This window comes from Pipistrellus hanaki, assembly GCF_964339955.1.
Source record: "Pipistrellus hanaki genome assembly, chromosome: 12".
Taxonomy (NCBI): domain Eukaryota; kingdom Metazoa; phylum Chordata; class Mammalia; order Chiroptera; family Vespertilionidae; genus Pipistrellus; species Pipistrellus hanaki.
In genome coordinates this window covers 39,803,526-39,828,875 of record NC_140514.1, presented here as the reverse complement: position 1 = coordinate 39,828,875, position 25,350 = coordinate 39,803,526, and the positions used below count along the sequence as shown (strand labels likewise).

Below are 25,350 nucleotides of genomic sequence, written 5' to 3'. Positions count from 1 at the left end.
GGGCCGCAGTTGCTGTTGAGAGTTTAGACCAATCAGCCCTCGGCCCCACTTCTCCTGACCAATAGGAAGTGGGCTGAGGCGCAGAGGTAGAAAGTGTGGCTAGAAGAGCAGGCGTCACAGCCAATCAGCCGTGCGCCTCGTTCCCGTCCGCCAATCAGCGCCAGGAGCGGGCCTGGGGGCGGGAGGCCGGGGCAGCTGTCAGGCTGAAGTCCGGCGAGCTACGCGCGGCGGCGGGGAGGCTGAAGGGAGCGCGGCGCCCGGCCGGGCCCGGAGATGGTCGTCGGCGCCGCGGGCTGGTGGTGTCTCCTGCTCTGGCTCCCCGCCTGTGTCGCGGCCCACGGTGAGCGGCGACGGGCGGGGCTGTGCTGTGGGGCGGGCCGTCCAGCTTGCGCGCGGCTCGGGCTGGGGGCCACGGGTCACCTTGGGGACCCGGCGAGTGCAGGCGGCTGGAGTGGGTGGGTGCTGGTCCTTAGGAACTTGAATTGGGCGCGGCCTGAGCCCTACAGCGAAGCAAGATTCTCCCTTACCCCCACTAACGCCGACGCAGGTGGCTGAGGGAGCGACCGAGAGGAGGAACAGGGACCACTGGAGATCCTGCATGCTGTTGATATGTGAGCACATATGGTCACACACATCCCTACACGTGGGCTCACACATGCACATAGACAACCTGTTTGCACCTACACAGGCACAGAAACATACATACCCTTACGTATACCATGCTTAATTTACACACATCAGCAAATGCAAAGGCCAGGCACAGATGTGTGTGTGTGTGTGGTGGGGGGCAAGGAGGGATTTAGTGCTAACCCAGGGAGGCCTTCTGATGCAAGCTCTCATTCTCAAGATAAAAAGATGCATAGCCCAGTGCCAAAGCAGTGGAGCTCTACCTGGTGGCTGATTTGGGCAGTAGACAAGGACAACCAAAGCCGCAGCCAGCCCCAACCCTGGCACACAGTGGTGGGTTGTTGATTGACTAATGGTCCGGTGGCAGCAGCTCTCACCCTTCCATATTCATCAGTCTCAGTGGACTAAGGAAACCAGAGACTCAAGCTTAGGTGAAACCTTACACTTTGGTGCTAAAGAGAAGTTACCACACCCCAGAAAACCCTGGCTTTCGCAATTCTCTTCCTCCGTGCAGGGGAGCTGGAAATGGTTGTTTATTCAACAACCCTTATTGTGCACTCACTATATCCTAGCCACTATGTTAGGTAATGTGGATACAGCATGGAAGGAACCTATAAACTCATGGTCCTTGCTCTAGTGGAGGAGACATACATTAAACAAAAATTATGAATAATCCAGAATTACAAATTATGTTGGAAGTGTCGATGGAGAAAAGTGTATTTTGAATGGGCATAAAGGGAGGGCAGTCACAGAGCAGATTTCTCGGGGAAAGTGCCGTTTAAGCCATGGCCTGACAGATGAGGAGGAGTAAGCCAGGTGAAGAGGGGGAGGGGGGGTGAGGTGAGGGTAGGCAGCCTCCCAGAGAACAGCTTGCAAGATGCCTCAGAGTGCAGACACTGGAAGGAGCCCAGTGTAGCTGGAACAGAGGAAGGAAATAAGGTTGGAGCAGCAGCCACGGGCCAGGTAGAGCAGGACCTTGCAGGCCAGAGTTAAGAGCTTAGATTTTAAGTACAAAGGGGAGCTTTTGATGGGTTTTGAAGCCAGGGGAGTGATGACATGACCCTATGTTTCAAGAATATCCTTGGCTGTTGTTGGGGGAATGGACCTCAGAGAGCAAAAAGGGAAGGTAGACTAGTCAGGACGAGAAATGATAGTGTTGGAGCAGAGGATGGCAGTGGGACCAGAGAGTGAACGTTTCAGTTTTAGGAGAGTGTTTTGTATCCAGACTAACATATCTTCTCCTTGAAAGTCTCAGGTCCTCTTCAGAGCAAAGACAGATGAACCCTCAGAGATCACACGAGAGCCGTCTTCCTGGCTCACCTTTGTAAACAGCAGCAGTTATAAATCTTTCTGTACTAACATTGACTAACTCTGCATCAACTCTGTCCTCCCCAAGGCAGGGACCATGTCTCACCCACTGGAGGACCCACTTGGCTGAAACAGAGTCCTGGGGCCCTGACCATAGTCAGCCTTCTTGATAACACAGGGTCCCTGGGGGCTTCTCATCTGTACCTTTTACTTTTCAGGCTTACGCATCCATGATTATTTGTACTTCCAAGTGCTGAGTCCCGGAGACATTCGATACATTTTCACAGCTACACCCGCAAAGGATTTTGGTGGCATCTTTGTAAGTTTGGGGAGGGTCCCTCCTCTCGGATCCTGTCGCCATCTTCTCCTAAGCTGAGGTGCTCCCTCTCCGCCCTCCAACCAACACTTGAGTGCTGGGACATGGGAGCGAGCAGTGCAGGGGCTGCAGTGCAGGAAGGGCCTCCAGCTACTTCCCTGGGCGCCACGGAGGGACTCGTTGTCTTTGGGAACATGAAAAACCAAGGGCCCTGCTAGCTGTACTTCTGAATAACTTAAGGCAAGCTACTTCCTCATTCTGGGACCGTACCAGCTCCCTTGCCGATCTCCTGGAAAGGGATAGGACAACTATTTTGTGAGAAGGCAGTAGCCAGCACACAGAAACCACTCCACACCTCTTCACACCTTGTGAGGAACTGATGGATAGGATGTCAGCCCGGTCCTAAAGCAGGTGCACTCCTCACCCTGCGACCTAATGTTTCTTTCAGCACACAAGGTATGAGCAGATCCACCTTGTCCCCGCGGAACCTTCAGAAGCCTGCGGAGAACTCAGCAATGGCTTCTTCATCCAGGACCAGATCGCTCTGGTGGAGAGGGGGTGAGGCGTGGGGAGGCACTGGCACAAGGGAAGGGCAGGAATAGGGAAGCTCCGAAGATCAGTGGTGGTGGTGGTCCTTTGAAATAGTTCTTAAATAATTCATCATTTTAAGAGTCTTTAAGATTATCCATGCTTTTTGGCCATTTATTTGTGAGCCTTTCTGAAAAACTATGTCCGTTCAGCCTCCTAGGGTGATGGCCTAGGGGAGGGGTAGCTAAGAGCCTGCCTTTCCTTTAATCTCATTACCTTTTCCAGGGGCTGCTCCTTCCTCTCCAAGACCCGGGTGGTGCAGGAACATGGCGGGCGGGCGGTGATCATCTCTGACAACGCAGTTGACAATGACAGCTTCTATGTGGAGATGATCCAGGACAGTACCCAGCGCACGGCCGACATCCCTGCCCTCTTCCTACTTGGCCGAGATGGGTGAGGGCTCCTTGTCTCTGGAGGTCAAGGGCAATCACCAGTCCCTTTCCCACAAGCCTCATCTCGGGGTGAACCAGTTGGAGGGTCAAAAGTCCTCGGGCTCTGGAACTCCCAGAGTGATGGGGACAGTGGGGCATGATGGGGTGCTGAGAAAGTGACCATCACCACCTTTCTTCATGCCCTCCCAGCTACATGATCCGCCGCTCCCTGGAACAGCATGGGCTGCCATGGGCCATCATTTCCATCCCGGTCAATGTCACCAGCATCCCCACCTTTGAGCTGCTGCAACCACCCTGGACCTTCTGGTAGAAGAGTTGGTCCCACCTTCCAGCCAACTCTAGGCTGGGAAGGGGGAACCCAGAAATCCTGGCGTTTGGGACTTGGAGACAGCCTTTGGGGATAAGGGAGCCAGGTAGATGAAAAAGGCGTGGGCTTAGCTAGGCTAAGGAAAGTCACACTGTTCTCCCTCCCCTGGGCTCTCAATGGTGTCTCATGCTATGGGAAGATGCAAGCCTCAGGGCCTCTTGGCTGAGGCCTAGCATCTGGAACCAAAGGGGCTAAAGGCAGGTGGCCTGAGGGCCATCTGTGACCTGTCACATCTCACCTGGCTCGGCTCCAGCCTCCCCCACCCAGGGTCTCCTGTGTCCTTCACAGCAGTTACTGGGGTGGTTTAAGGAGCTAGTGTTTGAGGATTTAATAACCCCTCACTGACTTTGAGCAATAAACCTCTCATCAGGGTTGCAACTGTGTCCTAGAATAAGAGCACATGGTTGGGGGGGGGGGGGGCCTTCAAACTTACCCATCTGGCCCCATGCCCTTGTGTTGAGGGGAGGAAATTGAGGCCCAGAGTCTATAAATGACTTGCCAGAGGGCCTTGAGGACCTCTGCTGATTGCTAGTCTTGGATCCCAACACAGCCTCCTGCTTAAGATCTCAGGAGCCACAGTCACCTGGGGAGAAGGCTCCTCTTGCTGCCTGGAGCCAGGGAACCATGCTGGCCCGTGGAGGACCCCTGCTCTGGGGCTTTAGAACATCAGCAAGGCAGAGCGTAGGTGAGACCAGAGATGAGCCTAAACTGGGGAGCCAGAGCTCCCACCTCTTGCCATTATCCGGTTTACCTTTCGAGCCTTTCACCACCCACAGGACTGCTGTGCGCTCCGGCAGCTTGTCAAGTTCTCCGCCAAGCATTCCTTCAGAGGCCTGTCACCACTCACATTTTATTGAGAACAGTGGGCAGGTGGGGGTAGGAGGAGAAGCTGCCTGCTGTGAAGGAGCAAGAACCCAATAGGCCAGACAGGCAGGCGCCTGCCTTCCTAGGATCCCTTAGCAGGGGGTGTGAAGACCCCTTAGGGAAGGCAGGCAGAAAGGAATTGCAAGTGATGGGTTATAATTCCCACAGCACCCAAAACAAGAGTGAGGGGTGCTGCCAATTTGGGGTTGGGGGATACAATCAGGGCTAATCTCCGAGTATCTAACCCAGCTCTTCTAGGTTTCTGGAAGACTTCAGTGTTCCTCTGTGGAGACCCTAACGATGGACTGAGGCCCATATTCAACTGGTCCCAGGGGACCATCCTATGATGCACAGGCCTGTCACCCGCCAGGTCACAGCCATGCTGCTAGAGTCTTCAATGGGAAGTGGTGTGAGGAAGGGGTAATGATTACCCACACGCCCCTCCCGAGGGAGGCAGAAGCCTTCTCCATACGGTGGAGCCAGCCACTGTGCCAGGGCCTGAAAGGCAAGGCACAAAATAGAGATTCTGGAGTTTGGAGGAGTTCATCTCCACTCCCCCCGATGTCCAAGGAGAGGAAGTCCCTCCCCCGGGCTCAGTGTTTCCTGGCGGAGAGCCTTAGGGAAAGTGCTCCGGAGGTCGGTTCCTCCTTCCTGCCTCACTCGGCTGTGCTAGCAGTAGTCAGGCAGTTGCCTTATTAGCTACCACGATGGGAGGTGGGGAAGGTGAGGGCAATGCACCACCTCTTCTTTCTTCTTCAATAAAGTAAGGCTGTTCTCAGACTGCCACTGTTACCCCTTCAATAGTAAGTAGAGAGGGGCGAAGCCTCGGACGGATGGAAAGGCGCAGCCGTGGGGCCAAGGGGGAAGAAATACTGTGAGGCCCTGACCTTGTTCCGGCCGCTCACACTCTGGAACAGAGTACGTCAGGAGGAGGCCGATTCTGAAAGGCTCAGCGACAGCGCAGAACCCGAGCCCCTCGGCAGCAGTGTCCAGGGCATGAGGTCTGGTGGGGAGTGGAGAGCCTAGGGTCCAGCCTCTTTCCTGCCCTCCAGCAGAAACAGCTGGAATGGGGCGGGGCGGGAGGGGGGAGCAGGCAACGGGAGTGGGGACTTCCTTCCAAGCCTCTTCTCTGGGGGAAGGCCCATTTTCTGGCAGAGTCTGGGGTAGGGCCCCTTCCAGGCACGGTGACATCACACATCGGTCATCTCGTCCCCTAGCTCTGCATCTTCTGCCTCTCCTTCTTCCTCCTCTTCATCCTCCTCCTCTGAGGTCACATTGGGTTCATCAGCTTCTGCCAGGCATTTGGGGCAGGAACAGACAAACAGATAGTTCTCCCTGCAGCAGATGGGGGTGGGGGGGAGGGTGAAAAGTCAGGCAGCCACTGGGATAGAGGCTCTGAGCCCAGCTGCCCACCACTTTCCCGGCGGGCACCTGAGGATCTTGTGGCGGCTGTGGCGACTGCGCTCCCGCTGACAGCAGTCTAAGTAGCTGATACAGATTTCCTGGAACGCAGAGAAGTGGGGTCTGTCAGTCTGTGCTATTAGGTGGGATTAGGGACTCCCCAATCACTACCCTATCCCCAACTTCTGCTCCATCCCCAAGGGCCCGAGCTCCCTTCAGTGAAGGGGTGGGCTGCCCCGATCCATTCCTCTGTGTCCTCAGCAAGCAGGTCACTACGAGTTCTAACAATCTACATATGAGGCGGAGAGGAGACAGCAGTTAGCCGCAGGCCAGGCTTAGTGGCATTAAGGCAAGATCAGTGGCTGGGTTTAGAGGTTATCTTGGTGAGATGCAACTTGTCCTGGAAGATTCAACCAGATTGCAGCACTGAAAACCAGGAGTAGCTCCCCACAGTCCGAGCCACAGAGAGCCACCTCCCGTTTTCTTAGAAGTTGTAGATTTTTTTTATCACAGGGTAGCTGGGGATAAGAACCTGGCACACAGCTATTTCTCAAACACTGCTCTGAGGCTTTCTGGAGTTATTTTTTAAGGGGTGGGGTTAGAGAATATCTAGGAGCAGAACGACTCATGCCCTGGGGTGTGGGGGATTCAACTCAGCAGCCTGCCTTTAGGCCCTAGCCACTGCCGCTCCCAATCTCCCGAGGGAACTCGCAAGGCCCACTGCCACCCCCCACGCTCCCCACAGCCCCCGGGCCCCTCACCTCTCCCGGCTTAATGTCCTCCAGGGCGGTGACATGCAAGAGGAAGTTGTTTTCTGGGAAGGAGGTCTCTGCATTGGGGACACAGCTGTGGTTGCCTGGGTCACGAGAGGCAGGTAGTGAGGATTGCTGACTAATAAAAACAGCCTCAACTCTTAGAGCACGAGGCCCCATCCTTCCTTGTTTTCTGGAAGAATGGGATCTATCTAGGGCTGTGCAGATCCTGGAGCTCGTTTTCCTGACTCCCTGTCCAGTGCTCTTTCCTGAGACCACTGAGTCACAAGTGTCTCCCACATCGCTCCCTCTCCCACCGTCCACGTCTGCCCCTGCTTTCCTCCTCACTGGCCACCCCGACTCTCAGCTGTGTTTCCAGGGTCTCACAAAAGAGGGACAGGGCTTTGAAAGGGCTGCCTGTGCCAGACCACTAACTCAGTCCTGTCTGTTAATGGCCATCTGGTAACAGGTGAGCCCGGCCCCCTGAGAGCCTAGTTTGGGAGGGTAAAGTGGTTCTGGAACCTGGGAAGAGGATTTGCAGAGAGGAAACTAGAGGGTGGGAGGCTGGGTGCTAGAACAGACAATGAATAGTCTGAGCGGACTACCCCTCCCCAGCAGGTGGGGACTGCCTGCTGGCCCGAGTTCCCTCCTCCCCGGATCCTGAGGGCTCCCAGGCTCTCCCCACACTTCCCTGCCAAACTTCGCAGGGCAGTGGAGGTGCACAGTTCATGCTTCTCTTAAGAAAATCAGAGCTCAGTGCCCTGCAGAACACAGGCCTGACCCACTGGAAGTTTTTATATATAAACATATACTAAGGCACCAGCAGTCCAATGAATGAACGAATGAAAAACTGATGGACCAAAAAGGACCAAAGGAATCTCCAAGGGAAGCTCAGATCTAACCCCACTCCCAGACTCAACCCCATCTGCCTAGCAAAACGAGAGAGATGAACTATAACTCGGAGGGCGCCACTCCTCAGTGGCAGGACTCACAGCAGCTCTGAAGCACAAAGAGGCCTGATCCTTCACAGTTCAGGAACTCGCCAGTGGCTGTAAGAAGTAATAGGCAGGAGTTATTCTGCCTGTTTTATAGGGAAAAGGAAACCAGGCTTATAAGGTAAGGCACTGCCTCACTGTCCTGCCACCCTACCACACGAATGCAGCCGATCCTTACAGATGAACTTACATCTCTGAGGCATGAGCCCTGCTTTTCTGTAAGTGATAGCACTCTGTTTGTCCGGCACTCCCCACCTCCAGCATGGAGTCTTTGCACGGATCTCAGGCCCATTTCTCATCTGTGTGTCCCTCAGACAGATCGGAGCTTCCCACAGGCACACAGGATGATGGCCCCCATCATTAACTCAGAGCTCCCTGGGGAAACCGGTCCAGATTTGACCGAGGGGTGGGGAGTGGGGTGGCGGTGTCTCCATTTCACCCACCTGCCTCGATGTCCTTGTATAGCTGGTCAATGAAGGCATCCAGCTGCTCGCGGTCCTGTGGCTTCAGCTCCAGAGCGTCACAGGCATGGACCCACTGGCTGAGGGAGCTGAGGGTCCCAGGCAGTGGCAGTTGGAGAGCAGGAGGCCCAGTGAACAGGGCTCTCCACCTCCAAGCAAGTTACACCCATTTCTTTCTCCAGGGCGGGGCCCCTGTCTTCCCCAGAGACCAAGAATCCCAATGGGAGCAGACTCCACCAGCTCAGTCTTTCTGACCCCCATCATTATGGCAACTCTGGCCACAGAGTTGCACCTGCCCCACCTAGCCTTTAAAGGAGGTGTGGCTACCTTCCTTAGTTACTTTCCCACCCAAGCCCCGAGGGACAAGTCCAATATATCTGGAACAGTGTCTCCTAACCTGGTCCCAATTCCTTGACCATTGGTCCCAACAAGCGCAAAGAGAGACCGGAACCCATCTGGAGTGAACCACTGTGGGGGAGAAAAGAGATGAGCACTCAGGGCCCAGCCACTTGCTTTTCTTCCTGATACAACTCTATGTGCAGGAAGTTTTCTGTGAGTCAGCCCCACCCCAACTCCCGAAGTCCAAGTCAGCTCTCGCTCGGCTGTCCCGGGGGAAATGCTGACCCAGTGGCCCCTGGAGAGCCAGAGGGACTGGGGAAGACACTGGTCCCACCCTCTCACTCACCTGGCTGAGCGCTTCCTCATAAAGGGCCTCCGTGAAGAGCCTCCGCAGAAGTTCCAGCTGGCCCTGGTTTAGGAAAGACAGGGAGAGACTTGCATCCCTGAGGATTTCCCATCAGCACCCAGGCAGGGCCCCGACGACCTTGTGAGGGAAGGAAAAGGGCCGGCTCTGTAGACTGAGCTCTCCCTGGGGGCAGAGGAAGGCCACGGTCCTTATCTACAAAGAGCCATGGCAGTCCACCGTCTACTTCAAATCAGAGCGGCAAACCCCAAATCCCTATTTTCCAGCCTCGTTGCCAGCAGGGCCAAGGGAGCCTGGCTTAGAACACCTGTTCTCACCACCAACCCCAGCCACCCCTAACTAGCCTCCAGACCGGCCTGACTCTCCCCTCCACCCTTTCCTCAGGACTCCATGCAGGAAGAAACACCCTGGATGCCTTTTCACACATCTGCTTCCACCTTCAGGGAGCTCCTGCGTGGAAACCCACTGTCCTCAGATTTTGTAATTCTGTGATTGGCAGTGGGTACTTACTGCTCCCTGACCCTGTGGATCCCCAACCCTCCACTGTTCATTACACCTGACACACCCACTGCTGTCCCATCACGAGGTCTTGCTGTTCCACCCCTCCTTCCTCTGTCATTATCCCACTTCCCAGTTCTGGGCCCACATTAGGTCATGAAGTTAAATAACGGCAGGAACGTTAAGTCCTCTGATTTCCCACAGGATTTCTCACTGGGAAGGGACCAAAGGCGGAGCTCCGCAGGAAGCCACAGAACATTCCAGGCTATTGGGGTGGAGGGGCATGGGAAAAGACCAACCTTGAATTTGTCCCCCAAGAGTTTGTGGACAATTTCTTCCTCCTCGTTGGCCGTTTTATTACAGAACTGGGAGAAGAGCCTGATCCAACGATCCTTATCCTTAGCCTGCAGTGAACACATGTTTCAGGTCACATTCACACATACCTGTGCATGCATGTGCACACACGGACTCACAGACACCACGTCCTGACTGCCACTGTCGCCCCTGCATCACACCTGAGCTTCTAGGTAGACCCTTCCCTTGACCTGGGACTTCCTTCCAACCTGTATATCCCCAGCTATCTCCCCAACTGGGGCCAATCTAGCCAATTCAACACTTGAGCAAAAATAGTAATAGGAGGGGTTAGCACGGCTTCTCTCACTTTATGTAAGAGACACGATCCTAAAAAAGTGGTGCTTACAAACCGAATGCATGAATTCCTCCTGCACAAGAATGTCCTCTCCGAGGTCAAAGCCTATAGACAAGACGAGTGCCCACTCCCTGCCAGATTTATGGTTATCAGCTCCTAGGGTTTCCGCAGGAAGCAGCTGTCCTTCGGAAGGCCCGGGAGGAACTCTGCATCCAAGCAGGAGGCCGAGGCCGAGGGTGGAACGAAGCCTTTTCTGCTTCCCGGGGGGGTCAGGGGGGCTCACCTGTTTCACCGTGGCCACCATCCGGGCCATCAGCATGATGCTGGCCGTCTCAGGGGGGTAGTGAACACTCCTGGGGAGAAAGAAAAAGGTTTGGCCTAGGAATTCCCTCCAAGTAGCTGTTCTCAAGGAAGTCCAGTCTGACTGCTACAGACTGGAGAGAGAAAGTCATGGGCAAAGGCTTGGACAGGACTTTACATTCCTATAGGCTTAGGGGAAGGTGTAAAATGTTGAGGATGGTGGGACTGGCAGCTCAAACAAAAGGCAGGGGGCTCTGTTTAACCGTAAGAATGGGGGTGGGGGAATTCAGGGGTATGGTAACTTAAGAAAAATGGCTGCATCTGTTGAATGCAGGCAGGGGAGGGAGGAATCAAGGAAAGAAGAGATGAAATGCCACCTACCTCCATGCCTCCTGCAGCTTATTGAGAGGATGCAGGGGGTCGTCCTGGGAGGGGCCTGGGCACAGGACCCGGTGGTACTGCTCAGCGGCCGCCAGCCGACATTCTGCACTGCAGTACATCACCTGTTGGAGGGGCGGAGGTCCCACGTGGCACTCAGCTCCTCTGACTGCATTCCTTCCACAAACAGCCCCGAGCAGGAGCCCAGGCTGCTGTGACATGGGAAGCACACAGTGCTCTGGGGGCATGTGAGGGGTCACCTACAACCCCAGGCTTGTAAAACCGAGGGAAAGAAAGAGAGCTGAGCAGGTCGAGGGGAGAGCCCCCACCAGGATCTTAGGAAGGGGACAAGCTCCCATCCAGCCTACTTTCTAGAGACAAAGGGACTGGAGCAAGAGGGTGAAACTGCACAGCAGCTGAGCCTTTTCAATGTCCTGTCCTACACTGCGGTTCTCAGGGGCCGGGACCCGGTGCGTCTCCGCTGCCGATTCCCCAAAGGGGACTTCAGCTAAGGTCTCTTCCATCAGTCCCTTCCCGGCACACGCACCTGGCAGTGGGGACAGCTCTGGTGGAGGTCCTTGCGCACAGGGCACAGCTCAGGGTGAGGCAGCACCTGGCCGGGCTTCCCAGTCAGCCTCTGGGCGTTCTCCTCCGCTTTCTCCAGTGCCCGCAGGCAGTGGTCACAGGCTGAGGGAGAGAGCCAGGCAGGACAGTCTGTCTCGAGAGCAGGGTCCACATGTGTCATTTCACAGCAGTATCCCAGGGCTAGAATAGTGCTGGGCCATAGTGGGCGCTCCCAATGTTTAGAAAGTGAGTAAATGAATACGTTAAAGCATGCACCCTGCTTCTCAATGGGACTTAGTCTGTGGGGCTCCCATCCCTTCCCCAAGACTGGACTTTCCCAGCATTTTGGAAAAAGGGGACCCTCCTCCCAGTTTATCTCTGGCCGAAGGAAAGAGAAGGGGGAAGCATGTGGCTGGTTTCTGACCCTCAGTGCAGCCTTTCCTCACCACGGGGCCTGTGGCCTCGGGTAGAAGGCGCCCCTTTGGCACAGGGCCCGCCAGCATGACATCCGGTCCCTTCTATTATCAGGGTGGGCTGAGTTCCCCCCGAGTGACAGCCCTCCCCGGGGACACTTGGGAAAAGCCTCTTCCCTACAGGCTCACAGCCCCCAACAGCCTGAGGTCAGACAGAGGTTCTCAGGGGCAGGTCCCCAAGGAAGACAGCCTCTCCTCCTCACATCCCGAGACACCCACCAGCTCTCTCTGTGCAGAGGCAGCTGGGCCCAGCAGCACCAGGCATGGCGTGTGCTCACCTCGGTAGCGATAGAGTGCATTCCAGAGAAACTGTGCGGCCACCAGGGGCCGTTCTACGAAGATGGTCTCCCCCTTCCGGATCAGCTGCGTGGCAAAAAGCCCCTTTCCCTGAGAGGGCAGAGAAGGAGCAGGATGGCCATTAGAAACAGAGCACAGTTCCAAGGCTCCTGGAGGGCCACCCGCCTCACCCCATGCTACCGCTTAGCAGAGGCAGGGGGTTCACGGAGCATGGCCAGCGCCCCATAGTGGCCTCCTCTGAAAATGCAGCTCTGTTCAGAGAAGAGGGCCCGGGATGTCAGCCATCCCAGAACAGCCTAAGGAGAATTTTTAGAATGGCCCAAGGAGGGCCACAGCTCAGAGCAGGCTGGGGCCTCCTGTACCAGGAGCTGGTAACAGCAGGGCAGCCTTCTCGGAGTCACCCCCATGCCCCTCCAGGACCCGGCAGTGATGCTGCCATTAATGGTTGCACAGAAATCCTACACCATGGGAGAAGGAGGCCTAGCTTGGGGGAGAATACACCCTGTTTCCCTGGTTGAGCAGATACTCACAGCACCTGGCATAGTACCTGGCACCCAACAACTTCGCAGGGGTTACTCTGAAAAGAATGACTAATCGTAGCACTGATCCTAATGATTACTTACTTGGACTTTTAAGCTAATTGCTTCACTTCTTTGTATCTGATTCCCACAGGAAAAATGAGTATTTAATATTAGCAAACAGGTATTTCCCAGGATACAGCACAGGTCATGCACCCCATAAGCTCTACCTCCTTACTACTCAAAGTGAGGGGATGGACTGGCAGCCTGGGCATCAGCTAGGAGGCTGTCAGAAATGCAGAGTCTCAGGCCCCACCCCAGACCTGCTGAATCAGAATATGACTTTCACAAGATGCCCAGGAGCTTCTCAGGCATGTCAAAGTTTGAGAACTAGAAGTCTAAAGCACCATCCACATCGGGGGAAAAGTCGAAGGATGAGAAAATTATCGCTGAATTGCATCTCTGAGTGCAAAGGGATTCCGGAGACAGCTTTAGAACCCAGGGAAGTTACTGGCCCCACCAGGCATTTACTTCCACCGTTCACTCAAAGAAGTGCCTTGCAAACACTGAATTGTCACTAAAAGGGAGAGAGAAAAGTGGTCTGCACAGCAGTTAAATGTCTTGGTCATGTGGCCTCATGCGTAGCACCTTGTCTTCTAGCAATGGAGCTCTGGCCAGACAGGGCCACTTCCCAAAGTCAAAGCAGCAGGAAGTGCAGAGCTGAACAGGCCTGCGCAACCCACAAGCCACAAAGCTCAACCCTCTGGACAGCTAGCTCTGGGAGCTCTCACAGTAGAGCGGGAGTTGGAACAAAACCATTGGGCAAAGCCGTGGATGCACTTCGCTGTCTTCCTGAAAACCCCACCCATACCTTGTGGCCCCTGGGACCCAAACTCGCAAAATGAAATTTGGCCTTCTGCTACGGGACATAAAGATATAAATATTATCTCTGACAATCTCAAATCTCAGTATTAGATAAATATTGCTCTCTCTCTCTTTTTTTTTTTTTAATATATATTTTATTGATTTTTACAGAGAGGAAGGGAGAGAGATAGAGAGCTAGAAACATCGACCAGCTGCCTCTTGCACACCCCCTACTGGGGACGTGCCCGCAACCAACGTACATGCCCCTGACTGGAATCGAACCGGGGACCTTTCAGTCCGCAGACTGACGCTCTACCACTGAGCCAAACCGGTTTCGGCTGCTTTCCTTCTTGAGGACCAAAATGCAGTAATATTAAGTAATCAAAACAAAGTGGGAAGCAGAACTATTCCTCTATAAAACCACACATCCCCAAAACATGAAAGTGTTTCAAGAAAACAGCTCTAATTCATATTTCCAAGAAGCTTGGAGAGAACTGAACCTGAATGGAAAGGGCACAAAGTATGCAAATATATTCCCAATTTGGCAAGTAAATAAAAAATATTGTACAAAACTCTAAGGCTGCACTAAATTTTAAAAATCTTTATTAAATGGATGATTTTATTAAAAAAATATAAATTGCCAAAACTTAATTCAAAAGTAAGAAAGCCTCGCCCTAGCTGGTTTGGCTCAGTGGATAGAGCGTCAGCCTGTGGACTGAAGGGTCCTGGGTTTGATTTCAGTCAAGGGCACATGCCCGGGTTGCAGGCTCAATCCCCAGTAGGGGGTGTGCAGGGGGCAGCCAGTCAATGATTCTGTCTTATCATTGATGTTTCTATATCTCTATCTCTCTCTCTCTCTCTCTCTCTGAAGTCAATAAAAACATATTTTTTAAAAAGTAAGAAAACCTAGACAGACTAAAAAGCAGTGTTGTTTTCTGGCTGATGTGTCCCAGTATGGCGTTCTGGTTGGCATCACTGTATTTGATCAGGTTTCTGTTGTGATTAGTCACGTCCCTGGCATAATAGTTGGTAAATTCTTAAGAAAGCATTCTGGCCAATATCCATAGGAGCAATAAAGTGATCAAAGCTATCCCACAGGAGGCTCCTAATCTATATAGTTTTATGGGCCAGCTCTGTCAGACCAAAGAATAATTCTCATGCTATTTAAACTATATACAACAGTATAAATAAAGCTTCTCCATTTTACTCAAAAACAAAACATAACTAACGTGGTAACTAGGGAAATTACACAAAATAAAATTATTGTATAAACCAATCTCATCTGATGAAAACAGATGCAAAGAGCCTACTCTCTTGCCACTAAGTCTGAGTGGTAGGTGTATGCTTTTCTCCAGCCGCAGATCAGGTGTCATCATGGGGAGGGCAGCCAGCGCATTCTCCCAGAGCTGGGGTTTTGATATAGAAGGCCGAGCCAGGACAATTAGGCAAGCAGAGTGGTAATGAAGTGAGAGGGAAGAAGTGAAGGAAGAAGGGAGGGAGGGCGTGGGGGGGCACTAAGTGATGGTAAAGGTAAAAGTTTCTGCATGCCAGGAGTGATGGAATGAGACACCATCTAAGTGTAAGCCAATCGATACTACAGGCCACGGGGTGGAGACCGCGGTGTGAGCAGCTGAGGAAGCCAAGGATGTCGGGGAGTGGACTGCCATGCAAGGAGAGGCATGCTCCAGGTCCCCTGTGCAAAAAAGGGCAATGGAAATTGGGTTGGGCTCCTGGACCGGCGTGAAGGCTGACATGTTGGATAAGGGCTAAGGGTACACACGGGATAAATTATTCACCCGCTAGTAAACAAAGACATGTAAATGAGAACAAAGCTATGCCATTTTGCACATATCAATGGCAACCATAATAACTAGGAGAGGAAATACTCAGTGCTGGAGAGAACAAAGGGATGTGTGCTACCAGATCTTTGACCTCGGGGAAAAATCAGCTATATCATAAGGGCCTGTAAATAAGTATCTGGTAGAGGAAACTGCCACCCTCCCATGAAATAAACGAAAACTATTATTTAGCGTTTAATAAGGAATACACAGAAATAGGGTTAGTGAGACTGGGCGATTTACTGCTGCATCAAAAAGCAGTTTCTAAAAAATGGGACCTTATACACACATATTGCACAAGAATAGGATTGCAGGTGATTTCATTTTTTACCTTCTTTCTTTACATGCGTTTTCAAATTTTTTTTTATAACGAACTTTTAAAAAAGCAACAATAAAAAGTGACAACCACCACCTCACTCTCCTGCTCAACCCTCCAAATGCTCCCACGGGCTGCAGGTTCCGTCCCAAATTCTTGAGCACCGCCAGGCCCTTCCTCACCCAAATCTGCCCCAGAAAGTTCCCCGGGGACCACGTCGTGTTCCCCTCGGCTCTCCCCTCCGTGCCCACCGCGCCTGGGGCCGGGAGCCCGGATCCGCATCCTGGGTCGGGAGCTCCGGGGTCCCCCTCCCAGCCCCGCCTGCGGCAGCCGGAGGAGGGCTGCCTACGGGCCGGGCCGGGCCGGGCCGGGCCGGGCCGGGGCCGCGGAGGGGGCGCTCGGAGCCCGGAGGCCCCGGCACACCGCGTGACCGCCCGGAGCCTGTGCGCGGGGACCGACCGGGAGCCCCCGCTCCCCCAGCTGCGGGCTGGTAAGGGGTCCCCCGGGGCTGCTCCCAAGGCCGGACGTGGTGGGGTGGTCTCCTCCGGCCTCACCTTGGAGCTGCTCACGAAGCGAACTTCCACGGAGACCCGGGCCCGGCCCGCCACGCCCATGCAGAAGGAGAACACGTCGCACATGGAGGCCGCCATCTTGGGCGCGCCTCCTCCTCCTGACCCTTGACCCGGGAGGCCCCGCCCCTACTGGCCCCGCCCCCCCGGCTTGGCCGCTCGGGAATCCGAATTTGGGTCCGTTTGATCTTTGTTTAGATCTGATGGTGTGTGGACTGGGTGGAGCTGGGCCTGCCTTTGTGCTTTTTTTTTTTTTTTTTTTTTAATAAATCTTTATTGTTCATATTATTACAAATAGTTCTCCTTTTTTCCCCTCCATTGCTCCCCTCCACCAGGTTCCCACCTCACCCTCTGCCCTTTCCCAACCCCCCCATTGTCTTCATCCATAGGTGCACAGTTTATGTTCAGTCTCTTCCCGCACCCTCCCCCCCATCACTCCGCTTTTCCCTGAGAATCGTCAGTTCACTCCCCTTCCATACCTCTGATTCTATTATATTCACCAGTTAATATTGTTCATCAGATTTTTTTTAAATTCCCTTGGTTTTCAGATTCACTTGTTGATAATTACGTATTTGTTTAACTTTTTTACGTATTTTATAACTTTTAAAAATATATATTTTTTATTGATTTCAAAGAGGAAAGGAGAGGAAGAGAGAGAGAGAGAGACATCCATGATGAGAATCATTGATGAGCCACCTCCTGCACACCCCACATGGGGGATGGAGCCTGCAACCCCCGCCTGTGCCCTGTCCAGGAATCGAACTGTGAGCTCCTGGTTCATAGGAAGATGCCCAACCGCTGAGCTACGCCAGCTGGGTCTGCCTTTGTGCTTTTACGTTTGTGCAGTTTTGCACCTGTCTGTCTTTGTGGCCAGCGTGGGCCTGTATCAGAGCTGTTGTGCTGTATAGTTTTGATGTGTGTGCATCTGTGTCTGAGTTCATGTTTGTGTGTCTGTCGTCTTTGTCCATTCACTGGTGTGTCTTGACCAAAGCAGTCTGTGGATCCTCTCCTCTCCTCTCTAACCCTCATCCTGAAGGGAAGCACTAGCTTACTCCACAAAGTCTGGCAGAGTATTTCCCTTCTCTGTGGGCCCTCTGGCAGCGGGGCAGACTGTCCTACCAATGATCAAGTTGGACTTATTCCTATCTCATACTCTTCAGCGGCTTAGGGACTTTGCAGCCGGGGCAAGGGGCGGGGTGGAGTAGGATCCATAGTGGACGTCATGTCTGAGATCCCCTAAAATTATATGCAAGTGAGTGAGTGTACATGTGCACATTGTCCTGTCCACAAAAGAGGGGCTGTTTTCTCATTCAGGACCCCAGAAAGCTGCAACCACTGATCTATAAGTCATGTGTCCCCTCAGCCAGGCCTGACCACCATGCCTTGTTTCCTTGTCCTTCCTTGAAGAGGGACCTGTGTCTGCTTCTGCTGTGGTCTCAGGGTGACATTTGGGGATTGAGTAGAACCCAGTAACTGCTGAAAAGGTAACTGTTGATAGACGACGATGACGACGAAGAAGGAGGAGGAGGAGGAGGAGGAGGAGGAGGAGGAGGAAGAGGAGGAGGAGGAGGAGGAGGAGAAGGAGAAGGAGCCAGTTGTTCCTGGAAGAGGCAAAAAAGATTCAGCTGGGTTCTTTGATTTATTAATAGAGTTGCCTTTGGGTCCAGCATTATGGGGGATTTCCCTGAAGATAGGTACAGAGAAGGGTTCTTGGAGCTGGACCCTGGCCTCCCTCACGCCTACAGCCTGGTGTCCAGGAGAAGATGGTCCACTGCTTTGGGAATCAGGTGGTTTTCCAAGACTGACTCTACTGCCTGCTTTTCCTCTCAAAAAACAGACCAGCAGGGACCATGCCCTCTTTCACCACCAGGTGGCAGGGCAGGCCTCCTCCCACCAGCTCACCTCCACATTCTAAAGAAATAGCCTCCACAGCCCACCACCCAGGAATGTGGAGCCTTAGAGAAATCAACCCTGAAAATGCTTGTGACTGTCTTTACTGAGGTAGGTTATCAATTAGGCTTCTTAGAGACAAACCAAACAGATGCCCGGGAAAGGGAACTATGAGTCCGGGTAGTGAAGAGGGGTAAATAAAAACTGTTTATGAAAAAACAGCAGAGTCTATGGTAAAATGCCAGCCTTGGCAGAGGCAGAGTCAAATTGCTCTATATAAATATGGGGAGGGGAGTGTCAAGGTGGGAAGCTAGAGAGAAAGATGGTGGTCAGGGTAGCATGTCTGCTTCAAGGAGGCACCGGGGCCTGAGCTCCTTCTGAGAGTTAGAACAGTTCAGGCAAAACAAGAAAACTTTGGGGAACCTTGTGAGGGGAAGTGGACTAAATAGCCTACCTTTCCCTCTCTCTCCTTTTTTTTTTTTTTTTTTTTTTTGCTGTCAACTCTACCAGTTCTGTCGGGGAAGAGTCTTCTATGCCCAGACATTGATTCAAGGAGGCCCTCTCTGCTCCACAACCAGGCCAGGAGGAGATTAATCCCTGGGAAATCCAGGGCTGGTTCAGGCACCACTCCCCCCGGGTGAAGGGGGTCTATAAGCTTTAGCAGTGGCCACACCCTTAGCAACGGGCCTGACACACTGTGAGTGCTTTACAGACATCATCTTAGCCCTGGGAGTTCTAAGTTATCAACACACCCAGGATACAGGTGAAGGAGAAAGGCTCAGAAGTTCGGTAACGTGGCCAAAGACATAGCTGAAGGTCAAAGTCTGTGCTCCTGACCACTGCATTATTGCAACTCCCAGGAGTCAGTATTGAAAAGTTCTCAACAGTTCAGATTTCTCTGGCGCCCGTTGACCCCGATGAGAATCTTTGTTAATAGGTAGAGCAAGCAGGTAGGTCCAGTGCGTGTCCCCAGGAAGAGCTAGCCCAGACAGCCTGGGTTGAGCCTTCATCCCGATCCTCAGCTGTCCCCTCCTGACTCCGTGTCTTCTCTCTGGATGACTGTGTCAGAGCTGCTGGAGGGCTCGTCTGGGGAGGCCGCCATGGCAGACACAGCTGGCGGTTTCAGCCTTTGCTGCTTCTGATACTTGACCCTGCGGTTCTGGAACCAGATCCTCACCTGGAATGGGAGGCAAAGATCAGAATGTGACCAGCAATTCCCATCGCTTCCCCCGTTCCCACAGCACCCACTCCACTCAAAACCTGCCCTTCCATTTAAAGGAAGAATTGCCCCCAACACATCCTTTCCTTAATTCCAGTTGCCATTCATTCATCCATTCATCCAACAAGTATTTTTTTAACACTTTATTTTTTTATTTTTTACATCACAGGGGATTTACTGATTGATTATGGATCACATAATTGTCCTCATCCCCCCATTCCCATCCCAAACCCCTTCCCACATATGCCTCCACCCCCCTGTTGTCCATGACCACTGGCTAGGCCCATATGCATGCACACAAGTCCTTTGGTTGATCTCTCCCTTTTACCCCCACCCTCCCCTACCTTCCCTCTGAGGTTTGAGAGTCTGATCGCTGCTTCTTTCTCTGGGTCTGTTTTTGTTCATCAGTTTATATTGTTCATTATTTCCTCTAGATGTGTGAGATCATGTGATCCAGGAAATACCCTTGTAAGAACCAGTCTCCGTTCCTACCTGGTTCTCTGTGAGGTGGAGCCGGGCTGCCAGCTGGGCTCTGCTCTTTCCTACCAGATTGTGCTGCTTTGCAAACACTTTCTCCAACTCCTCCAGCTGCTCCAGGGTAAACATAGTCCGGACCCTCTTTTGGGGTCTCTCCGTGTCCTGAAGGTCCTCCCTTGTGGCCCCGTCTGGGGGACTCCAGAGGCCTGGGCAGTAAGTCAGCTCCAAACCTAAAGAGAAGGAGGGGCGGTTAGCCAGCACCCACCTACCCACCCCAGTTGGAGGGGAGAGAACAAGCTCACAGCTCCACTGCCCTGCCTGGCCTTCGGCTGGCTAACACAGCAAGAGGCAGAGTGGGAAGAGACTGCACAGAAATAACAAGTGAGAGAGAAGGGCAATATTGTGATTCTCCCGCTGAGGGGCTGGACCTCTGACCCTAAGAGAAGTTGCCAAACCTCCATCTCTCCTTGCCCTCCACCCCTTTCCGTGGCTCCATCAGAACGCCCCATAGGATGGGCAGAGAAGGGGCCCTTCGTCAAACAAATGCTTTTTGAATGTCTATGGGTCAGGCATGGTTCCAGGACAAAACAGAAAAATCTCTGTGTAGCAATAGAAAAGGTAAAGAAAATATTGAGCATGTCAGACAGTGCTGAGTGCTAGTGAGGAGACTATAGCAGGGAAGGACAGAGTGAGTGTGTGTGTGTGTGTGTGTGTGTGTATTGAGGGGAGGATAATTTGCATTCTTAGAAAGGGAAGCCACCTCACAGGGGTGATATTTGAATAGGGCCACTGGATGCAGCTTGTGCCCTGCACGTGGGTACCTAGCGGAGAAGGTACGCGGAGTCTGAAATTCTGCCCGCTCTCCACAGGCCAATAGTTGCCCCCTGGACAAGGTGCTGTGTCTGCCTGAGGGAAGGGGCGACTTTTCCCAATGCACACACAGGTGCTATTCAGCTCGCCGAGATGAAGACAATGGAGGTGCAGATTGGTCCACCAGGGGACGGTACCGAATTATAACTCGAAAGGAATGAGAACGTGGACCATTTGGCTGTCTGGGAGGGGAGTGTTCCAGACAGAGGAACAGAACTGCAGCACTGAGACCTCCCCTCCTCCCCCCAGCCTCCGTTAGCCTCCGGGAGGCGTCCAGGGCTGCACCCCTCTCCACTGACGGGAGTGAGGTCAGGACCCTGGCCGCCCAGCACACCAACCACTGGGCAAACCAGACTTTCCATAAGTGCAAGCAAAATAGCAAGAGACATTAATAGCGAGAAGCATTAATAGGGCCTGATTAAATAAAGAATCCTCACAATGGACCCCTCTGAGGTGTAAAGCAGCTGTGTGGATTGGTATGGAAAAACCTCCAAGCTGTATGGTCAAGTGAAAGAAGTAAGGTACAGAGCAGTGTGTCTAGTATGGGGGGAAACGTGTGTGTGTGTGTGTGTGTGTGTGTGTTCATAAAATATGCATAAAATACGGCTGAACGAATCAAGAAACTGGCGTCATTGATTGCTTGTGGGATGGGGGTCACTAGGTCCCTGGAGGTCAGCCACCTAGTGACAGAGGAAATTTCTCCATCTATCTTAGTAAACTTTTTTTCTTCCCCGAAATCAGTTATTAGTAAACATTTTGCCATTTGCATTGTGTGAATGTAATAGCTATGCAAAAACGAACTTGAGAATGTGACCACTTCAATAGAAAGCAGTTAGGGGCAATCCAGACCTCGGGTGTGTGAGGAGGTTAGAAACCACGGCGGGCGCGGTGTGATGGGTCTGGCGCCCAGCCGCAGGGGCGTGGATTTGGATGGGGTTGGGAACCCAGGGTTTCTCTCCAACGTGGGTGGGAGGCGCACCCCTCCAGAGCCCCGACAGCACGCTAGGAAGGCAGGCTCGGAGAGGTCAGTGTGCAGGGGAGCTCACAGAGGCCTGAGCCGCGGAGGCGGCATTGGGGTGGCCGGCTCCCAGCAGCTCCGGCTGCACTGCACCGCCTGCGGCATCTGCTTCCCCCGCCAAGGCGGGCCCTGGAGTCACCGCCAGAGCTGCTTTGGGGAACGGTCTGCGCCACCAAGCGTTCTCCAGAGGGCGTGTGGGAGGCAGCAAATCCCTCTCGGAGGACACAGAGCCCAGGAGCAGGGTCGGGCCGTGGTAGCTTTCCGAGCCCGCTTCGGTCCACCGGCACCTCTTGCTCTGCACTCAGCTTTGCCCCCACACTCAGCTCACCCACCTCCGCAGCCTGCAGGGGCACCCTGGCGCCAGAGGCCGTTCTCAGCCACACTCCCGGGGCTTCAGTTCAAGGGTCATAGGGCCCTCTCCACTCCAATCTTTTTTTCTTTTTCTTTCTTTTTTTTTAAAAATATATTTTATTGATTTTTTACAGAGAGGAAGGGAGAGGGATAGAACGTCAGAAACATTGATGAGAGAGAAACATCTATCAGCCGCCTCTTGCACGCCCCCCCCCTCCCCCCCACTGGGGATGCGCCCGCAACCAAGGTATTACGTGCCCTTGACCGGAATCGAACCCGGGTCCCTTGAATCCACAGGCCAACGCTCTATCCACTGAGCCACACCGGTTTCGGCTCCACTCCAATCGTGTGTGGTCCCCAAACTCAGGGACTTCTCCCCTAACCGGTGCCCACTGCCCTGCTCACTCTCCCCCTCCCCGCCTGCCTCCCGGGCAGCTCCTACCTGTGACGCCGAGGCCCTGGAGGCCGCAGAGGGGGGCCAGGCGCAGCCCCAGCGCCGGGGGCCGGGGGCGCGGCTGGCAGAGCCCCGCGCTCAGGCCGGCGGGCAGCCAGGGAGCGGGGCGCGCCCAGGGCAGAGCCTCCCAGGTGCCCGCGGAGGCGGGGGCGCAGGCGGGCGCGCGGGGCGCCGGCCTCGCCAGGATGGCCTCGATGGAGAAGGAGGACTCGCGGGGTCGGGGGGCGCGGGACCTGCCGGGGTCGGCCTGGGGCTCCGGGGCGGGAGAGCAGCCTGAGCGCGGGCCCCGGGCCTGGTCCCTCCCGGGGCTGGGCATGGCGCCAGGGGGCAGCGCAAGCGGAGGGAGAGCACCCTGCAAAAGGAGGGGAGACTCCTGGCTTGGAAGCGCCGTCTGGGGCGAGAGCTCTTACATAGGACGGGGTGGGGAGGGGCCGGGCGGGGCGGGGCGGACGGCCTTTTCCCTGGCCCGTGCGGGGCCTCCCCCGGGGCTGCAGAACCAGGACTCTGCCCGTTAGGCGCTTGGGACGCGCCAAGGACCATGCTCCCTCGGTTCTCCCGAATTTAAAAATGCCCACTCTGCCCCTAACCGGTTTGGCTCAGTGGACAGAGAGTTGGCCTTCGGACTGAAGGGTCCCAGGTTCCATTCCGGTCAAGGGCATGTATGTACCTTGGTTGCGGGCACATCCCCAGTGGGGGGTGTGCAAGAGGCAGCTGATCGATGTTTCTCTCTCATTGATGTTTCTAGTTCTCTATCCCTCTCCCTTCCTCTCTGTTAAAAAAAAAAATCAATTAAAAATATGTAAAATGCCCACCCTGGGGAGGAGCCCTGTCGCCCGCTCCCTGGTGATCGATCCTGGCGGAGCCGCCCTGCCACTGGGCGCCCTCAGGCCTCTGCTTATCTCAGAAGCAGAAGCTCCAGCCAGATTCACTTGATATTGTGCAGCCCTTTCATTGTTAAGCAATTAAATGTACACATCTTGCTTATAAGCACAGTGAAAAGTGTATTTTCCACTCTGTCCCTCCAGCCACTTACTTCCTATCTGCCAACACCGTTGTTTACCAATTTTCCCCAGGAACTTTCTGTACCCACGTGACCAGGCTCCACTGGAGAAGCGGTCCTGTATCCAGAATCAGGGAGGGGAGAACTGTATGCATGGCAGTGGACAGGCTACAGAACTGCTGTGTTATGTAGTTGATGGGCAGGCTTTCTATCCCTGTTTTCCTGATGGATGACCAGTTCTTGCCAGCTGCTGTTCTTGGTTAAGTTACAAGCTACTGGTTGTCTTTCCTCACCTGTAAAATGGGGATAGTAGTAGCTACTTCATGGGGTTGCTATGCAGAGAACATAAGTAATGCAGGGAAAGCATTCACAATTAGCCCGAGCACGGGGAGCACTCTGCTGTGATTGTGGGGCTCGGAGGGATTCCCGACTGCCAGGCTAAGGAGGGCATTCTGCTTCCCCAAACCAATTCCTAATGCGGAAACTACTCCGTCAGGTGCAGGGCACTTCCCTGCCATTGTCATCCGGGACACAAACATTCCTATTCTGTCTGCCAAGCAGGGGCCAGAGGCACCCTGCTGGGTGGGCAGCTGCCTGCCCCGCCCCCTTCAGGCTTCAACAAATACTGGCTCTGCCTTCTGAGGACGCCCTCCCCCTCCCGCTTCCCCAGCAGGCAGCCCGGAACCTGAGGGCGAAATGATGGGCGAATGGACAGGCCCAAGGTCTAGGCTTACTGGGGTCCGGCCAGAGGCTGCTGGGTCAGAGATCAGGGGGCATCAACCAGGAGGGCCCTGACTAAGGTGACCAGATTGTCCTGCTCTTTATTGATTAAGGTATCACATATTTGTCCTCAACCCCCCATTCCAATCTCCCACCCCTCCCCACTTATGCCCCTATCCCCCTATTGTCCTTGACCACTGGTTAGGCTCGTATGTGTGCACATAAGTCCTTTGGTTGATCTCTCCCTTTTATCCTCACCCTCCCTTTGAGGTCCAACAGTCTGACCCATGGCTCCTTATCTCTGGGTCTGTTCTTGTTCATCAGTCTATGTTGTTCACCATTTCCCCTAGATGAGTGAGATCATGTCCTACTGGAAATATACTTATAAGAATAAAAAATGAGACAAGCAATAATCGTTATGCTGAAAGGCATATGAATCAGTCTGTAGAGAGTTTCTTTCTGGGCCACCAGTTCTTCTGAGACCCAATTTCAATGTCAAACAGTTCCTTATGTGTACATGTCAGCACAGAGCAACATCTTAAATACTACAGCGATGTTCAGCAAAATCCAGACTATGGGACACTCTATAGGGCATAATAGCCATTTTCATCATTGAAAAAAAAGTATACCTTTTAACTACCCCAGAGCATCAAAGACATGCAGCAAGAATCATATTTAAACACTAGAGGCCCAGTGCATAAAAAATTCATGCGCTGGAGGGGGGCGTCCCTCAGCCCGACCTGCTCCCTCTCACAGTCCAGGAGCCCTCAGGCCTGGGAGGCAAACTGGCTATCAGGGGAAGGCGACGCCCCCATTCCACCTCTGCTACTGCCACTGCCGTCAGTGCAAGCCTCGGCCGGCCCTGGTTACTGTGCCTTGGGCTGGGGGGCTGAGGAGGCTGGAGGAGTCTGGAGGCAGGTGGGTGGAGCGGCCCAACCCGCCTGGGGGTGGGCCCAGTCTGGCCCTGCTGTGCACCTGCCACCCAGCAGAGCTGAGGGGACCAGATGCCACCATCTTGTGGCTGTGGGCACTGCCATCTTTGAGGGCATGGCACTCAATTAGCATATTCCCTTTTTATTGGCTGTGGGTGCCGCCATCTTGTGAGGGTTTTATGGACAATGAGCGTATCCACTCTTTATTAGATAGGATGAGACTTCAGAAGAAGTTCCAATTAAAATAAGAAATAAGATATGTATATCCATTACTGTAATGTTCTTCCATGATTAAAGGGCATAAAATAAGACCTCAAAAAATGAATGGGAAGAATCAAAGTCAAAAGATGACCAACCAACCAACCAACAAAAAATGGAGAG

At 53.6% G+C, this 25,350-nt stretch overlaps 3 protein-coding genes across 3 annotated transcripts; 1 reads left to right on the top strand and 2 right to left on the bottom strand.

Moving 5' to 3' along the window:
* Positions 1-174: 174 nt before the first annotated feature.
* Positions 175-5,242, top strand: PRADC1 (protease associated domain containing 1). The gene is made up of 5 exons (XM_084900027.1): positions 175-340; positions 2,154-2,254; positions 2,700-2,809; positions 3,065-3,232; positions 3,421-5,242. The coding sequence occupies exons 1-5, from the start codon at positions 274-276 to the stop codon at positions 3,539-3,541; spliced, it is 567 nt and encodes a 188-aa protein (XP_084756153.1). The 5' UTR covers positions 175-273; the 3' UTR covers positions 3,542-5,242.
* Positions 4,423-16,150, bottom strand: SMYD5 (SMYD family member 5). The gene is made up of 13 exons (XM_084900026.1): positions 16,024-16,150; positions 11,915-12,023; positions 11,147-11,286; positions 10,603-10,724; positions 10,205-10,274; positions 9,572-9,676; positions 8,757-8,819; positions 8,469-8,539; positions 8,054-8,160; positions 7,608-7,664; positions 6,625-6,719; positions 5,894-5,964; positions 4,423-5,797 (listed from the first exon to the last, which is right to left on the bottom strand). The coding sequence occupies exons 1-13, from the start codon at positions 16,117-16,119 to the stop codon at positions 5,653-5,655; spliced, it is 1,251 nt and encodes a 416-aa protein (XP_084756152.1). The 5' UTR covers positions 16,120-16,150; the 3' UTR covers positions 4,423-5,652.
* Positions 16,151-18,946: 2,796 nt separating this feature from the next.
* On the bottom strand, positions 18,947-22,633 carry NOTO (notochord homeobox; the record flags this gene model as incomplete). The annotated part of the gene is made up of 3 exons (XM_084900965.1): positions 18,947-19,105; positions 19,640-19,854; positions 22,306-22,633. The coding sequence occupies 3 exons, from the start codon at positions 22,631-22,633 to the stop codon at positions 18,947-18,949; spliced, it is 702 nt and encodes a 233-aa protein (XP_084757091.1).
* Between the last annotated feature and the right edge of the window lie 2,717 nt (positions 22,634-25,350).

Bases quoted from the DNA above. Each gene is read 5' to 3' on its own strand.
- PRADC1 (XM_084900027.1), top strand. From the start codon at position 274: ATGGTCGTCGGCGCCGCGGGCTGGTGGTGTCTCCTGCTCTGGCTCCCC. The intron at 2,810-3,064 runs GTGAGGCGTGGG...TACCTTTTCCAG, and splicing joins ATCGCTCTGGTGGAGAGGGG to GGGCTGCTCCTTCCTCTCCA. The intron at 3,233-3,420 runs GTGAGGGCTCCT...ATGCCCTCCCAG, and splicing joins TTCCTACTTGGCCGAGATGG to CTACATGATCCGCCGCTCCC.
- SMYD5 (XM_084900026.1), bottom strand. From the start codon at position 16,119: ATGGCGGCCTCCATGTGCGACGTGTTCTCCTTCTGCATGGGCGTGGCG. The intron at 5,965-6,624 runs GTGAGGGGCCCG...TCTGCGTTCCAG, and splicing joins AGGACATTAAGCCGGGAGAG to GAAATCTGTATCAGCTACTT. The intron at 5,798-5,893 runs GTGCCCGCCGGG...CATCTGCTGCAG, and splicing joins AGCCGCCACAAGATCCTCAG to GGAGAACTATCTGTTTGTCT.